This window comes from Halichoerus grypus, chromosome 5 (assembly GCF_964656455.1).
Source record: "Halichoerus grypus chromosome 5, mHalGry1.hap1.1, whole genome shotgun sequence".
NCBI lineage: Eukaryota > Metazoa > Chordata > Mammalia > Carnivora > Phocidae > Halichoerus > Halichoerus grypus.
In genome coordinates this window covers 157,400,702-157,417,831 of record NC_135716.1, presented here as the reverse complement: position 1 = coordinate 157,417,831, position 17,130 = coordinate 157,400,702, and the positions used below count along the sequence as shown (strand labels likewise).

The 17,130-nt window shown below is 52.9% G+C and overlaps 1 protein-coding gene across 4 annotated transcripts; it reads right to left on the bottom strand.

The window, feature by feature from the left end:
* Positions 1 to 3,053: 3,053 nt before the first annotated feature.
* Positions 3,054 to 16,832, bottom strand: HPCAL4 (hippocalcin like 4). 4 transcript variants are annotated; one of them, XR_004920638.2, is made up of 6 exons: positions 16,682 to 16,832; positions 10,863 to 11,032; positions 10,464 to 10,679; positions 8,763 to 8,966; positions 4,367 to 4,598; positions 3,054 to 3,528 (listed from the first exon to the last, which is right to left on the bottom strand). XR_004920638.2 is itself a non-coding variant. In XM_036102787.2 (5 exons), exons 2-4 carry the CDS (start codon positions 11,022 to 11,024, stop codon positions 8,769 to 8,771), a joined length of 576 nt encoding a protein of 191 aa, XP_035958680.2. In that variant the 5' UTR covers positions 11,025 to 11,032; positions 16,682 to 16,832; the 3' UTR covers positions 3,054 to 3,528; positions 8,763 to 8,768. The 4 variants fall into 4 exon arrangements, 3 of the variants coding, with proteins under 3 accessions (XP_035958680.2, XP_035958679.2, XP_077929475.1); XM_036102787.2 differs by lacking the exon at positions 4,367 to 4,598; XM_036102786.2 differs by lacking the exons at positions 3,054 to 3,528; positions 4,367 to 4,598 and having other exon boundaries at positions 4,940 to 8,966.
* Positions 16,833 to 17,130: the final 298 nt, after the last annotated feature.

The following is a 17,130-nucleotide window of genomic DNA, read 5'->3' as shown; positions in this document are numbered from 1 at the left end:
GGGGGTGGCGGGGGCGGGGGTTTGTTAAACTCCCTCTCGGCTGTGGGCGGGCTGCTGATGTTGGATGTGTCCTGGGGGGCAGCTGAGTCCCCAAGTGAATGCCGGGATGGGGGATGGTAACTAGCGAGGGTTTGGCCTCTCGGGCTCCCAGGAGCAGGGGCCCTGAAGCTGGGCTTGCGGGCTGCGGCGGATTCGGGATTTCAGGGATCGTGGTCTTCGCTGGTGCTCGAGGGCACGGAGAGAGGAGAGGCCTGACAACTTTTGTCCCAGGATGGTAATCCTCAAAGGAGAAAATGAAAAGCTAGCCTCCTGTCCGCCAAAAGCTAACCCGCCTTTTTGCCCTCTGGTGCCAGGACCCTGGGAATCCGATTGGCAGACCCTAGTCCGTTCTGCGGAGGGAGAGGTGGTGGTGAATGGACAGCTCCGTCCTCGAGCAAGACTCTGCTCCTAGTCGGGCGCACAACAGAGGGCCCAGCTGGGCAGCTATCCGCCCCCCCCCCAAGGCGGAAGGACCTTTAAGATTTTTTTTTTTTTTTTTTTATTTGAGAGAGAGAGAATGAGAGAGCAAGCACATGAGAGGGGGGAGGGTCAGAGGGAGAAGCAGACTCCCTGCCGAGCAGGGAGCCCGATGCGGGACTCGATCCAGGGACTCCAGGATCATGACCTGAGCCGAAGGCAGTCGCTTAACCAACTGAGCCACCCAGGCGCCCAGGCGGAAGGACCTTTAAAGTCAGTGGCGAGACCAGGTCCCCTCAGCCTGGCCGGGGACCCATACCGGGGAGACACCCAGCACTGCGAACCCAGGTTCTTGCTGGCCCCTGGACTGCCAGTAGGGGGCTCGCGCTCACAGGTTCCATCTGCAGAACTAGGGGTGGTTATGAAGTGGCGAAGAGAGGGAGGGTAGAAAAGGAGCTTGGGAAACAGACTACTGGACCACCATCCTGGAGTTCCAGCGCACTGTCCCCTCTTGGTTCAGAGCCCGGGGTGCAGCCACTAATGTCACCTGTCCCAAGGTACAGGTCAGGCAGCAGACAAGGGGCATCTCTGTGTGAGCCTACACGTCTGCACAGATGGGTGGGAGCAGCGTGAGAACACACTGGCGTAGCCTGGAGGGCATCTGGCTGGAAGCGGGTACAGAATGGAGGGATATGCCCAGCCTCCACCATGTCCTGGGGGGAACCAACCAAACCTTGTGTGGAAGGAAGGGGGAAATCATAAAAACTTTTAGGATTGGGGTAAGTATGTTTAGACTCGCCCTTCTCCAGACTTGATAGATTGTTTCCATAGATGGCCCCAGACTCTCTCCAGTATGCCTACCCTTTGGCAATGTGACTTCGACACAGAGACCTGGATGAGCCTCAGCAGGCTGCAGCTATGTGCAACGTAAGGCTAAGAGGGGGTAGAAACTCTATAAGCAGAATGAGCCAATCAGCAGAGAAAAATGGGAAAAGATGTGCAGAGGGCAGCAGAGACCCCCGGAAGAGAGACCATGCTGCCTTGACAGGGAGCTGCCCCTGGTCCAGACAGCTTCCCAAGTCCCAGTGGAGGCTGGGCAATACCGTCCATCTCTAAAGCCCGGTGAGATTCTCCACATCACTTTAACCAATGCCCCCCAAAAGTTGGTGGCTATTGGTTTTGTCTGACTAGCAACATTTCCCACCCTCTTCTTCTACAGCTGACCCTTGGAAAAGATGGGTTTGAAGTGTGAGAGTCCACTTAAATGCAGACTTTTTCAATAAATATATTGAAATTGAAATATTTCAATAAATACATTGAAATAAATTATTCAATAAATATATGTATAGTACCATAAATGTATTTTCTCTTCTTTACGGTTTTCTTAAAACATTTTTTTCTAGCTTACTTTACTGTAAGAATACAGTATATAATACAGATAACATATAGAATCTGTGTTCATCAACTATGTTGTCAGTAAGGATTCCCGTCAACAGTAGGCTGTTAGTAATTAAGTTTTGGGGGAGTCAAAAGGTATACGTGTGTTTTTGAATGCTCAGTGGTCGAGGGGTGGTCGGTGCCTCTAAACCCCACATTGTTCAAAGGTCAGTTGTAGTAACAGGCCCTACCTCCCTGCCTCCCTGGTCACATTAGTAAGCATGTGAACTAGACCTGACCAATCAAAGAACCTTACTTCCCTGGACACAGCAGTTGAACAAGGAATGAGCCTATGACCTCTGCTGAGCCACTCTCCTGGCACTCTTATTTAGGGTTGCAGGGAGATTTGGCTTTTTCTTCTCTGGGGTCATTAATTTGGGGCAATGTGAGCTGGGAACCCATCTTTCCCTGTGGCAGCTGAAAGAATGTGGGAGGAGCCCATCTGGAGTAGGTGGTGAGGTCAAAGAGTTAGAGAAGCAGAAGCAGAGAGGGAGAGAGGGTGTAACATTGAGCCTCTGGATCCAGCAGTGCCCAAATTCCCAATTACAGGAGCCAATAAGCCTCTCTTTTTGCTTGAGCTTGTTTGAATTGGGTTTTGTTCCCTTGAAACCAAAAATCTCGGCCAATGTAGTCCTCCTACTCACACTGACATGAGTAGGCCTCTAAGGATCCTGTCTGACTCTAGGTTCAGTTCCTTTAAGAACTTTCCCTAGCTCCCTCTTTGGAAGGATTAGAACTCCATCCTAGACTGTTCTTTCCACCCTCTTAGTTTTCTGACCATTGCCTCTGTCTTCTCCACCACCCCCTGACCACTGGCTTGGTGCAGGGATTCCCTGGCTCTCTGCATTGCTGAAGTTGGGCCAGTGCTTCCCCTCAGGGTTCAGCTCTTCTACAGGTGGATAAGTTGGGAACACACCCCTCTGCACATGACTCCAGGATCCTGGCACCTGAGACTGCTCGTCTGGGCAGCCCTGCCCCAGCATGCCTGGTCCTGTTGGCTGGTCTTTAGCAAGACCTGGGGCAGAAGCTACCTACTCCATGAATACTCCCTTCACCTTTCTCCTGCCTCCCTCCCCCGCCAAAGAAAGCACAATAAGCAGTAGCCTTGATGTTAGAAGACCCGAGTTCAAGTTGCAGTCTTGCCATTCCCTGAGGCTTCATTTCCTTTTTTTTTTTTTTTTTTTAAACTGGAGACTTAAAAGTGTGCTTGGCTCAGCTGACAGGGAATCACATGGGAAGCTGTTTGGTAGCTATGATGGACTGTGTCCACATGAGGGGTCAATTGTTTGAGGCTTGGGAGGGTTTCGCACAGAAGGACATCATTGAGACGGAATGGGTGACCCATGGAGAGGCGATGGCTTGTGTACCAGCACAGAAGCATGAGAGATGCCTTAGGGAAATGGAGGGCAATACGGGGTGGCTCAAATGCAGGGTGAAGGACGGGGAGGTGAGGAAGGAATAGGCTTTGGAGGTCAGCACATGGCAGGCAGATCCTGCAGGGCCTTGAGGGACTCTTAAGGAGCTTATCACACTGAAGGAAGAGGGGAGATTTCGAAGAGTTGACACGGTCAGACTTGCACTTTAGGAAGATCACTCTGGTTCCTTGGGGACCGCTGGATGGCATGGAGGGCAAGCCTGAAAGCAGGAGGCAGACCAACCTGGGTTAGAGGTGATGAAGACCAGGAGGGTAGTTTTCAGGAGATGGTAACCCAGGACCTGGACCTGTGCACCCCAAGTAAGCAGGGAACAAGACTCTCCCCCCCACACCCCCAGTAAGGCTTCAGCTGGGAACAGCAGCCCCAAGTTCTCAGGCTCCTGAGTCACCTCCTAAGGTTTATAGCTGCCCTGAGGCCAGGTCAGCCTCCTTCCTCTGTCCTAATTGCTTCCTGCCAAGGAAGTGGCCCCCTCCAAGCGTCCTTGGGAAAATCCTTGTTAATGCAATTGAGTGTTTCAGGAGGAAGCAGTCACCTCCAGCTGCCACTGCCCCCAACTCCCTGCAACAAACAGTGCCTCTCTGGCCATTGCGGGGGGGAGGGGGAGTTGGTATTCTAAGAATAACACATCAACACTAACTCCATTCCAGGAGGTCTCAGGGCCTGGGCTGGTCTCCTCGTGGACGGCGGAAGAGGTTACGCACTACGCAACACCCTTGACCAGCAGGGCAGGTGGGACTGAAATCCAAGATCTGCTCCATTTGCCAAGCTGTGCACCATGGCATGACAAGGCTGTGTTTATTCAGAAGAAGGGGTATACTTTTCTCATGAGGCCAAAGGTGCCATCCACTGGCCCAGCTGCATACTTAGGAGGCTGTTTACACCCAGAAGGGGTGTCTTTTCCTAATTTGCACAAAGGGCACCATATGGCCTAATTGTAATCCTGGCTCTTGGCCTTTCTCCCCACTCCCCACTATCCACTCGTTTGGGCTCTATGACGCCTTCTACTGGACAGAGGGAGAAACTAAGTCCAATGTTACCTGCCATTAGCTCCCTTCTGGGGAAACTGCTCTGCCCACAGGCCCACGCATCAGCACCTGGTCTGGCCATTGATGAATGGACCAAGGGCTCCCACCATAAGCCAAGCTCAACCAATCAGATTCTTTTGCTTGAGAACTGGAACTAACTGACGCAGAGGGGAGTTGTCAGCTGCCGGGAAGTCCTGATACAGAGTTGGGGATGCAGCCACTTTTGCAGGGAAACCAAGTAAGTCTGAAGAGAAACCGAGGAAAAGAACACAGATGCAAATATTGCCAAGGGGAGGAGAGACCCTGAGAGGAGAATGGAGAGGCCCTGTTGCCAGTTCCAGTCCTTTTGAGGCCCAGCCATTCTTGATTTTCCCTCTTCAGGGTCCCTTGTAATCTGCTCACCCCTTTCTTTGAACTAGCTTGAGTGGGTCTCTGTTCCACATAACCAGAGTCCTTGCTAGAACAAGGCCCTCAGCCCCAAGGAGGTTACTGAGGTACCCCCCCATTGAGCTCCCCCCAGGCCTCTTCTCTCCCTGTCCCGTACCCCAGCCCTACCTCAGCTGAGGGAAGAGCAAGAGCCCTCAATAAAGGTCACACCTTTATTCACGGTCAGTGAAAAACACACTATACAGCACAGGGTTGAACAGTGAGGACAGTCACTGCGGCCACAGCCGGGAGCAGCACATGGGGTGGGGATAGGGGGCCACACAAGAGAATGAGTTGGGATGTCCCCCTCTGCCACCCAGCTCCCCCTTTCCCCCAGGCCTCCACACCCCCACTGCCTCCACCAAGCAGGAAGGGCCAAACACCCCGGGAGGCCCAGTCCTGCCCCACCTTCTGGCAAAGGTAAAAGAAAACCTTGAAAATTTCAGAAAGAAAATTCCATACTTTTCTGAAACTTTGAAATTGTAGGATTTGAAGGGTTTTTTTTTTCAAAAATGATAAAATATGTAAGAACTGTATTCTTTCTTCCACAGTGATCTCTGAAGTCAGAACAAAACCTCACCCAGGGTGGATCTTCAGGAAAATTTGTTGCTTTAGTAAATTTTTGTGTAAAAATATTTACAGTGTCAGCTTACTACCCTGTGTGGAAACCCCAGCTTGTTCTCTCATTCTCTCTTTCCTTTCTCTTCCCTTGCCTCCTTCTCTTTCTCTCTGCAGCAGGATGAACTTCTACCTCTAGAAACAGTCAGTAAATGATTCAGTGCTTTTGCTTATGGGCTTCCTTTTTCTTAACTTTTGATTTAAAGGTAAGTTTTATATCCCTGACTATAGTTCAAAGGACTGGAGCAGCCATCTGAAGTAGACCTTGTTGATGATTTTTAAAGATAAGAAATAAGGGGCTCATCAGTTAGCCCAAAAGGATGAAGGAGGACAGAATGCAGTTAGGAGGTAGATTCTGGAACCTTTCAATTCAGACTTGCTGCAAGAAGATACAAAACTTTAAAAGGAGAGTTTGAATATATCACTGTTGTCACTGTCTGTATATTTTTGTGTTTCTGTGAGTCATACTTCAATGTCTCCTTACCTTGTGCTCTATGGCAAGTCCCTCATAGCTGGCACAGGATATCAGAGGCCTGCCTCTCTTCTCAAGGCAGGGCCGGTACTCTACCACAGGAGCCCCTGAGCACACAGTCCCTGGGACATCCAGGAGCATGTGGGAGCAAGGCCTGGCCTGCCTGTGGCTCTTCCCATCAACAAGATGGTGGTCTCAGTTCCCAGCCTGGCTTTATGTGTTCACACCACTGGGCTGTCTGAGAATCTTTGGCCTAACTGGCAAATATCGCCCACGGGATATGTCCAAAAGCTTGGAATGATCAAACATGCTCTCACAGGTAGGACTTTCCCACCAGCTGGAGAAAAACAAAAACAGTTCTCTTAGGGAGGAATATGGTGGTAAAGATAGTGCAAGATGCTTCCGGGGTGCTGAGTCAGAGGCTTCCCAGGATGACACTGACCTATTAGCAGAGCTGCCCACAAGCAGACAACAAGATGCTTGAAAATGTTGGAAGTTCAAACAAGCTCCTATTTCTTTTTTGGAAGACCACAGCCTCAGAAACTTCTCAGCAGGAAGCTTGTCAAAGACTAAAACTAACTTGCCCCACAGTCAACTTGGTATGACTCAGTCAGAGAGACGAGGAGGGAGAAACTGAAGGAAGAAACCCTCTTAGAGCCTTGGGTTCGAGTCTTGGCCTGTTTCACCCCCTGACCACATGCCCTTTCTGTGCCTCACTTCCCAAAACTGGAGAAAGGGAATGAAAAATCTCTATTTCCCCAGGCTGGAGGACAGAATGAGATGGAGTAGATGTCAAGCCTTTGAAAGCCATGAAGTTCTGTGTGATTGTGAGTTAGGTTAGATTCAACGTTTGGGGGATGGGAACCCCACTTTGTAAAAAGCCTCTACTGGAAGTCTCACTGAGCCAGACTGGTATCTATGTATCTGTGGTGCTGACTAGTAGCACAAGATACACCTAATGACCAGTGCCTCAGAGTAATGGAACATTCCTTGAGGCATTACTGGATAAAAACCTGCTGGTTACTGCCTGAGGATGTGAATTCCCAGCCTCACCACGTGGCTAGTCATAGGCAGAAGACAAAAAGAGAGTGGCAACTAAGTGGCCTTGCTACCTCCAAGGGCAGCAAGAAGGAAGGTCCAATAGAGTTCGGGGCCAAAGGTCAGCATCCCCAAGAGTTTCCACCTGCAGAGAGGGAAGACAGGTGAGCACTCAGAAGGGGCATGCCTTTCCTCTTTCCCAGAGATACAGTCTCCCACCGCTGACTCAGCAATCATTCCCTGTTCCTACCCGGGGCTGACAGCACCTGTGTACTAGACTGTTTTCACCAGCAGCTCAAGAGGAAATCTGTCACTGCACATCAAAGCTAATTTCTGATCACAAGTATAGGCGAAAATAAAGTGAAAGGCTTGAAGAAGCAAGATTGTCTGGCAGTCAAAGCATGCAGCTGTATAGCTCATTGACCCAAAAGCAGAAAGCAGAAAGCAAAGCCAGTACACCTGGAAGATGATGAATTTACCTGGCAGACTGAGGATTTGGGGTTAGAAAGAGCCTTTCAAATGGAGCATGTCCCCAGCACATTTTTAGGCATTTGGTCCATAAATGCAGTCGGGCAACCTAAACAGTGGCTGGGTGGTCCTCTTCTTCTAGCTCCTTCTGTTTCTGTAGCAGAAAGAACAAGCCCATCCTTGAAACAATACCAAATCCAGAAAGGAACTACCAAGATGTGGAAGATACACTTGTCTCACTCTCAGCAAACCTTGTCTTTTTCTGTTTCCAAAGTCAGCATCCAACCAGAGCTAGTGCATGATAAGAGAGCTGCTCACTGAATTGAAAAAGTCATTAAAAAGGAAGCAGCAGAAGCTGCTGATGGTGACACCTCAGGACTTAGTCTGATAAGAAAAAGTGTTATTTGGTAAGTTTGCTGGTATTTTCCCTCTTTTTTTCTCAGCTCTCCCTCCCCCCACCCACAAAATTAGCATTTTCTATATTCATTTAATCATTTTACAAGAAACCAAGTAATATAAAGTATGTTTTAATATCCTAAACTAATAAAATGACTTTAGCTCTTTTAAAGGGTACTAAAAAAATAAGTATTACATAAATATCAGTGTTTCTTAAACCTTCCACTCACAATGGTTCCTAGACTTCCAAATACTTTTCATTTAATTCCTCTGCAGCTCTGGGTGGAGGTGAACTGAAAGATTTAATGGTTCCTTTCAAACTAACTGGCCTTAGCACACCCTCTGCTCAGTTGTGTGCCACGTTCCCATCTGAGACTCTGACCACTGGAAGTTTGCCTCACTTCCCATATGAGCTTCCAGAGGGCACAGAATGTGTCTTGTAAACTACCATGACCTTAGCACCCAGAGGTGCCTGGCATTGAACATGTGCTCAATAAACGTTAGGTGAAGAAAGGACTGAATGAACGCTCACAGGCTGGGGCCGAGGGGCCAGGTAGAGTCAAGGGGGCAGGGCAGAGACCACCTTTAAGGAATTTAGGTCCTCAGCAAAGGACAGACCCACTTTGGCCCTTTAACTGGGATCTGTGAGACCACATCCTGTAAAGTGTAATCCCAGGAAGAACAGAATTTCAAAGCAGACCCGCAGCCCCCCTTCCTCAATCCTGCCTCTTCGGGCAAAAGCCAACCCTCTATGCCCAGTGGATGTTGGTTCTGGGCCAAGACTGGGGGTGGGGCTAGACCACAGAATACCTGAGGATCTGTCTCTTTTCCAGGGTGAGGTGGTCCCTCAAGGATCTCGATTGAGGGGAGCAAGGGCTTGGGCAGAGGGGTGGGTGGGCCAGAAAGTGAGGCTAGAGTACCCCTCCCCCTGAGAGGTCATCAGGTTGGGAGGTGGCCACGCCCCTCCTGGCCAGGGGCCCTGCCCCTCACCAGCCTCTACTTCTGCATGTCACACTGCAGTAGCAGCACAATGGATGGGTCACTCTTGGCCGCCTCCTTGAACTCCTCCAGCGTAATCTGGTCGTCCTTATCCTGGTCCATCTTCTTGAAGATCTTGTCCACACGCTGCTGGGGCGTGAGCCCATCCTGGTTCATGCGCATCATGATCACAGTGCCCACCATCTTGTAGATAGCCTGGTGGGGGTGGGGGGCAAGGGAGGAACTGTGAACACTCACAGCGGGCAGGGACGATCAGGGGTGAATGAAGGGGGTTGGGGATGGGCAGGGAGAACATGGGAGATGACTAGGACAGTGGAAGGTGATGTATGGTCATTAAGACTGAATGGGTATCTCATACCACACATGTCCACAACCCAACTCTTCACCTCCAACCTGCTCTTCCCTCAGCATTCCCTGTCTCAGTAAATAGCAAATTCATCCTTCTAGTCGTTCAGACCAAAAGTCTTGATGCCATGCTAGACTCTCCCTCATGTCCAATCCTTCAGCAAATCTTGTCAGCCCAAATATTGCAATAGGTCTCGTCTGCAACCACTTCCACTGCTCTCCCAGCGTTGCTGTTTTCCATCAGCTCCTGACTGGCCTGCAGTGGAAGCATCCTAACTGGTCTCCCTGCTTCTGCCTTCCTGTGCCCTTAGTCTGTTCTCCACACAGAGAATAGAGAGCTGTAAATGGCTTCCCATCTCGCTCAGAATAAAGTCAAATCTCTACCCCAGACTGTGAGATGCTAAGTGATTTCCCCTCACCCACTTCTCTCGTACCACTCTGGCCTCCTGGCTACTCCTTGAACACTGCAAACACAATCCCACCTCAGTGTCTTTGCATTTACTGCTCCCTCTGCATAGAACACTCTTCCCCCAGACGTTTACATGATTAGCTCCCTCACCTTATTCAGGTTGCTGCTCACATTTCACCCCATAGACTTCTCTTCCATCGCTCTCACTCCCCTTACTTTGCTTTGCTTATCTTCATAATACTTACCACTTGACATAGCACAAGTTGTTTTCTTTTCTTTTCTTTTTTTTAAGATTTTATTTATTTATTTAACAGAGAGAGTGAGAGAGCACAAGCAGGGGGAGCAGGAGAAGGAAAGGGAGAAGCAGGCTCCCCTCTGAGCAGGGAGCCCGATGCGGGGCTCGATCCCACGACCCTGGGATCATGACCTGAGCCGAAGGCAGACGCTTAACCATCTGAGCCACCCAGGCGCCCCAGCACAGGTTGTTTTCCTGTTTTAAAATCTTCTCACTACAGAAGGAGTGTCCTAATAAAGCAGAACTTTGAACAGGGCCTGGCACACGGTAGGCACGCCATACATATTTGTTTAAACATAATGAGTTAGAAACTTAGGCTCTGGAGGCAGAGTCCTTGGATTTGAGTCATGAACCACCACTTGATATGTTTCCTCCTCCGTAAAATGGGGTTTCTGTCAGTACCTACCCCATAGGGTTTCTGGGTAAATCACTTAGCACGAGGCCTGTCCTACACTGCGCAGCCAACCAATGCTAGTTAGCCACTGGGTCCTGGGAGGCGGGGTGCGGGGACAGGTGGAGCGCAGCCAGGACGCTCCTGAGGCCCGACAGTGGGGTGCCTGGAGAGGGCCGGAGAGGACCCGCCACGAAGACCGGAGGGGCATCACCCCAGCACAACCTCGCCTCCCGCATCCACCCCGCGTACCTCGATGATCTCCAGCATCTCCAGGCGCGTGATGCGCCCGTCACCGTCCAGGTCGTACATCTCAAAGGCCCAGTTGAGTTTCTGCTCGAAGCTGCCGCGGGAGGTGACCGAAAGGGCACAGATGAACTCCCGGAAGTCGATGGTGCCGTCGCCGTTCTTGTCGAAGGTGCGGAAAGCGTGCTGCGCAAACTTGGAGGCGTCGCCGTAGGGAAAGAACTGAGGCGTGGAAGAGGCATTGGGGCGAAGCCACAGCCTTGCGGTCTCTGCCCGCCTCCTCGATTGCTTGGCCCCGCCCCTGGCCGTCCAGCCCTCCCCCTAGATTGTCTGGCCCCGCCCCCACCCATCCGGCCCGCCCCCTGGAGTTCCCTGGCCCCGCCCCCGGCCGCCCGGCCCGCCCACCTTGATGTAGAGCTGCTGGAATTCCTCCAGGTTGAGGATGCCGCTGGGGCAGTCCTTCAGGAAACCCTTGTACCACTGCTTCAGCTCCTGCTCGCTGAACTCGGTGTTCTGAACCAGGTCCTCCAGCACCTCCGGGGCCAGCTTGCTGTTGGTCTTCCCCATGGCAGGGCCTGGGGGACATGGGCTCCCTCAGTTTGGTCCATGGCAAGGCCCTCACCTCACCAGCGGTCCCTTAAGTCCCCATAGGACAGGGTTCCCTTTCTCCACAACAACCCCTCCCATAACAAGCCCCACATTCCCACAACCAGGATCCCTCCTTCCACAGCAGGGTGGGTCCCCTCCTGTCACCACCATCCTCAACAAGCCCACCTTCCTACAGCTAGGCCCTATTCTTCACACCCCTTCCCATAGGAGGTCCTGTCTCCCTCCCCACACATGGGAGGGGGTCCCTTCCCCCATCACACTCCCCCATGGCAGGGCCTCTTCTCTCCACAGCAGCCCCTCCCCTCTCCTCACAGCAGGTTTCCCTTCCTGGCACCTAGGATCTCCACCCCCAGGTCTCAGCTCCCCACCTTCTCGCTGACCCAGGCTAATGTCAGTCTTCATCCTCCCCTCTCCTGGGTACACCTGGCAGAGCTTCCCACACCCCTAGGATAGAGTCTTAATCCTCTCCTTGCTATTTAGAGCTTTCCTCCCATGGCCCTACCCGCCTCTGCAGGCTCTTCAATGCCCAGGGACCTGAGGAAGGTTCCTTGTGTGTCCCCCTGGCACCATCTCCCAAGTTCTTCCTCAAGGCATTCCAGGCCATCCCAGCAGGAAGCTTCTCTCCTTCCTCTGTACAAATAGAAGTCCTAGCTGATAGCATTGATGACCCTGACTCATCCTGCTTTTCATTAGTCATTCATTCCCTGAGCATTTACTGAGGCTGACTGTGTGTGCCAGGTCCCATGCCAGTGACGGGGATAAAGTAGATATGGGCCAAACTTCAATAACTCGTAACTGGGTCAAAGAGGTATCTGGCTGATTGTCAAGGGCCTTCAATCCATGCCAAGGAGCTTGGCCTATACCCATAGGGATTTTAAAGCACGGGCTAGGAAGATAGCATTCAGTCCACAAACACAGAATGCTTACAGTGGCAGGTCCTGAACTAGATGCTGGGATGAGAGAGAAGGAATGTGTTTTAGAATCTTTCCTTTGGCTACAGTGCGCAAGATGGCCTGGGTGGGGGAAAGTAGAGAGCAGAGAGGGGTGTGCGGCATAGTTCAGGTGAGAGATGGTGACGCTAGGGCAGAGGCTGTGGAATGACGTGGATGGATTGAGACATGTTAGGAGGGACACTAGCAGAGCTTGGTGACTGAATGTGGGGGTGAGAGGGACAAAGAAGTTGAGACAGATGCTTAGATTTGGGGCTGAATGGATGGAGGTGGTGGTGTGGAAAAATAGGTTTGGGGAGGATGAAGAGTCGGTCCCCCACTGGAATAGAAGCCCCTCATGTAGCCTGTGACAGAGGCAGTTTTTGCAGAGGGAGGTATAGGACCTCCCCAGGGTGCATCAGGAGTGAGGCCTTGCCAGGCCCTGAAGATGGGCACTCTTATCTGACCTCCATGGGAGGAATATCCCTCCAGGGCCTGAGTTTCCTAGGACATGGCCCCGGGAGGTAACTTTGACCTGTCTGGAGTCTTTTTGGAAGGGCACCAGACCCCAACCCCAGGGTAGCCTGTCATGAAGATACTCTGGAAAAGGAAGTCATCAGTCTAGCAGAAGGAATTTCACATCCATAGCCCACTGCATGCCAATTTGGCTTTTAATCCTTACTCCTAGTAGCGCCCTGAACAACCAGATCTGATATTAGTCTCTTCCAAGCCCTTTCCCTTGCTACGTGGCTTCAGGTTAGTTACAGGATATCTCTGGGCCTCCTCCACTGGGCCATGAGGAAGATCAAGCATCAGCTGGGGTAGCAACATCCTCCCCCACCTACCACCCCCGGAGCATGAGGAATCCTCCATGCTCCCAGGAGAAGCTGGGGTGGGGGAGAGGCAGGCCATCTTCAGGAACCTGGAATGTGGGGTCCAAAACAGCTACTCGGGGCACAAGGATGACTCTGGGAGACTATGGGCAGAAGAAGGCAGGCTACATCCCCTGCTGATCCCTCCCCAAGTCCAAAGCACACTGAAGGCTCGGGGTATAGTCAAGGAAGCTAGAGAACCCAGAGAGAGAGGTGTCCAGTAGGGGAGGTGAAGCTTCTCCAGCATTCTCCTGGGGGATGTGCCTGAGTGTCTGTGTAAGGGGCTGGGTGTGGGTGGGAGCACGTCAATTTATGAGACTGCAGATCTGTCAGAGCACACGTGTGTGTGTGTGTGTGTGTATCATGGTGTCTGTGTGGCTCTTGCCTTCGCCCTTTTCCTCCTCCCTGTCCTCTGCTCCCTTCCCACAATTCTCTATCTCCTGGGGCCATACCTGTTCCCAGCCCAAATTTGGTCCCAGCCCCACTGAACACTATGCCTCCTTCTTCATTTCTCTTCATTTCCTCTATTGTTCTTAGATGGCCAGTCAAAGCTGGCAGTCCTTTTAAGATATCCCCTTATTTTAGTGGAAACTGGAACCCCAAGAATGGAGAAAACTGGCTCAGAGTTACACAGCAGGTCAGTGGAAGAGTCCAGATGGCACCCAGGCTGAATCCATGCCACATGCCTGGACCACCCTCTCCAACTCATGGCTACTCTTGTCCAGTACAGACCTTCCCCACTCCTGCCTGCCTTTTGGGAAAACCCTAGTTCTGATCTCCCTCTTGGCCTCAGTGGGACCATCTTACTGAGCTCCAGGCCACCATATCTGACATCTAGGAAATATCCATCTCTTGGGATGGCCCAGCTCTTCTGACTCAGCTCATCTACAACCAGACACCCTCAGCCTGTGGCCATCTTCCCTCTCCATCAGCCCTTCCTTCCTTCCCTCCCTCATCCCAGGGGCAAAATTCAATCTTAGTTACTTTTAGTTTCCCCTGTTCCTTTTCCCTAGGTCCAACTGGCACCAAGTCCTGTTGTTCTCCTGGAACTTTTACCATGTCCTCCCTCTCCCCATAGTCAGGGCCAGGGGCACAGCTGAGGGGCTGAGATCCTGTGCTGCATGCTAAGCCATGCCCGTGGGCTCAGCTGCCTCAGAGGGAATGCCTTTCTTCTGACTTCTCTGTTCTGAAGCAATGCCATTTCTGGTTTTGCCCAGAAGTACGACATAGGCTAGAAGGGGACATGCCCACGAGGCCCCTCACACTCTAAAATCCTCTAGAATCTGGCATCAAGGTGCCCACCTGTCTAGCCTTACCTCCCACTGCTCCCTTCACAACTACATGCTTTCCAGTTAGTCTTCACACAGCCAGGACCTATGAACCTATTGCATAGCTGCTTTCCCTTAATATCCTTTCTTCCCATCTGAGCGGATGCAGCTCTCCTCAGCCTTCAGGACTGACTGAAGCCCACTTCCTTATGATCAGCCTCTCCTGGCCTGGACACTGGACAGTCAACAGCATGGATTCAGCATTTGAGGGCCGTGGAACTGAGCCCCACAAGTGTAGACTCTAGAACTCTCTGACCCTCACCCGGTGCTCTAGAATTCCAGAATGGAACTTGATTTGGAAGAGATCTTTGTATTTAACCTTGGACCAAGCCCAAAAATGTCCTTCAAGCCTTTTCCTCAATGGCAAAGAGCTTATCCCCTCTCCATATAACCAAGTCCGCTTTAGGGCAGCTCAGAGAGTGAGAAAAGCACTTTTCCCATCGTTCCGAGGTTTGCCCTCTTGGAGCTGCCCCACAGTGGTCCTGTCCCCTCCTCTGTGGCTGCACAGAACCACCTGCAGAGACCCAAAGGCCGTGTCTGGAACACAGAGATATTCAATGAACGTCCCTTGGTGGATGCCACGAGAGGGGCAGAACCCCCTTCTTCCTCCTTGGAATGGCGTCAGGCTTTTTTGTTTATCCGTGTTCTCCTGCCATTGCACCCATTTCAGAGACCATGGAACCCAGACCCGGGAAAGGAAGGGTGCGCCCAAGGCCAACCACAGCCCAGCAGTAGCAAGGCAAAGGCCTTGGGGGCATGGCATGTTCTGTTGGAGCTGAGGCCCTGCTCAACCTGGGCAGGCTTCTCTGCCAGCTCTTGAGGGCTGCCCTCCAGCTGTGAAGGAGATGGCACTGCTCCTCTGTGCTCAGAGGCTTCTTCCAGAGGGCAGAGCTCGGGGTCCTGGGCTTCACATGAGGAAGTGGCAGTGAGGGTGGGAGGGATTGAGGGAGGCAGTAATCCCACACCCTCACCCAGCTTCAGAGGAGCTGGTGCTGAGACGGTTGCCATGGTGACAACAGCTCCCTGGTCAGGAGATTTCCTCTTTCCTCCGCTCCCTTTGCTCTTCTCTGAGCAGCAACCATAGCAGCAGCAGCCAGGTCTTCTCCCTCTCCTTAACGAGGAGCAGGGCATGATAAACAAAAGGCGGGCCCTAGTGGCCACCTCCACCTTGGAACTGTCCATGCCACATGGGCCGGTGGTCTGGGAGGGACTCCTAACAGCTGAGAAGGGGCCTGGGCCTGGAGAGCGTGTGGGAGGGGGAGGCCTGAGTAACAAGCAATGTCCCCTTGGTGAGGACTAACGCCCTTCAGGCCTCTTCTCTGAAATGTCCTAATGGTTCAGGGCAAGAGTGAATGGTCCCATTTGCTCATAATCAGCCACAGAACCAGAGCACGTCAGGGCTGGAAGGCTGTTCAAGACCATCTCATCCAGTCCCCCCTCTGTCCTGCCCCTTCCCCATTTCATGAAGGATCAGAGAGGGAAGTGACTTGGCCAAAGGCAAACAGCAGCTGAGGCAAAGGCAAGATTTAACCCATCTCGTCTGCCTTCCAGATTCAGGCCACCCTAGGGGAAGGAGAGACACAGTCCACATGGAGCTTTGGCAGGTCCTTGTGGAACAGCAGGAAGACAGGAGAGCGGGAGCGACTGGGCGCAAGAAGGCCAGAGACGATCCAAATTAGAGATGTTTGAGAGATAGAATGAGAGGACTTGGTGCCTGTGAGGGGTGAGGGGAACGGGGAAGGCTGGGACCTTGGCAGCAGTGACGGACAGGTCTGCTGGGGGGTGGTGCCCCGGTTCATCCTCCAGCCAGGATGAAAGAGGCCAAACATGGGGGCCTCTGCCTAGCCCTGGGACCATGGGGGGTGGTGTTGCTGTTGAGAGAGTGTGAGGAGGAGAACTGGGGGGGGGGGCGCTTCTTTCCTCTTCTAGATATGCTGTGAGCTCTGTCAGCTTGAGGGGTGGGAGGTGGGGATAGTCTGAGGGGACAACGTGAAGTGGGAGTAGGCTCTCTGTGGAGGTGGAAGCTGTTTCTGGGGGCAGGGGCCTTGATGTGAAGTGCACAGCGAGCTGCTGGGGGGGGCGGATGGTGTGGGTGGGGGCTATCTGTGGAGGCGGGAGGTTGCCATGATGCTGGGCAAACTACCCATCTCCAAAGGGGAAGGGTGATTGGAGCCTCCTCAAGCACCAGCAACACCACACCCCCCAGGTGTGTGTGTGTGTGTGTGTGTGTGTGTGTGTGTGTGTGTGTGTGTTGGGGGGCTAGAGCAGTGGGTGTTCTTACCTGAGCTGGGGGTAAGGAGGCAGCTGTGCCCCCTTCCCTGGGACCCATGGGGCCTGGACTGGGGTGGGAGTCCCCTGCCCGGGGGCGGCCCTCCAGATGCTGCCGCCTATGGGGGGAACCAGGGGTCAAGGATGAATGAGGGGGGCAGGAAAGGAGAATGGAGGGGGAGGGGACAAGGGCCTCTGCCCGGCCCCGCCCGCGTTACCTGAGGCCGCTCGCCGGGTCGCTGGATGGCTCTGAGCCTCGGCGGGCCGCGGGGACCGAGACTGGCTCGCGGGCTGGCGACCAGGCTCTCCGAGGTCCGCACCGGAGCCGCCTCCCAGCTCTTGTATCACTATGTCTCTCGGAGGGGACACGATTTGCATAAGCCCCGCCTCATCCCGAGCAGATCGGGCGTTGATTGGCTGCGCTGGGGCGGAGTGGCAGGCGGGGTTTCAGGTGGGGACTGGATGGCCAGTGAGGCCGGGCTGCCGGAGCGCGCCCCGCCCGCCCGCGCTGACCTTCTCGGAGTCGCGAGGAAGGGGGAGGGCTGTGCCCCCAGCGGTACCCCACCCTAGGGTTCAGACCCCGGGCCGCAGTCTGGGGCGAAAAGTGATGACTGAAGTGGATTCGCACAAACAGCCGCACGGTTGCTGTGGAAACGGGAGAGCCACA

Coding starts and splice junctions, on each gene's coding strand:
- HPCAL4 (XM_036102787.2), bottom strand. CDS start 11,024: ATGGGGAAGACCAACAGCAAGCTGGCCCCGGAGGTGCTGGAGGACCTG. Junction 10,680..10,862: donor TCCAGCAGCTCTACATCAAG/GTGGGCGGGCCG, acceptor TCCACGCCTCAG/TTCTTTCCCTACGGCGACGC. Junction 8,967..10,463: donor AGATGCTGGAGATCATCGAG/GTACGCGGGGTG, acceptor CACCCCCACCAG/GCTATCTACAAGATGGTGGG.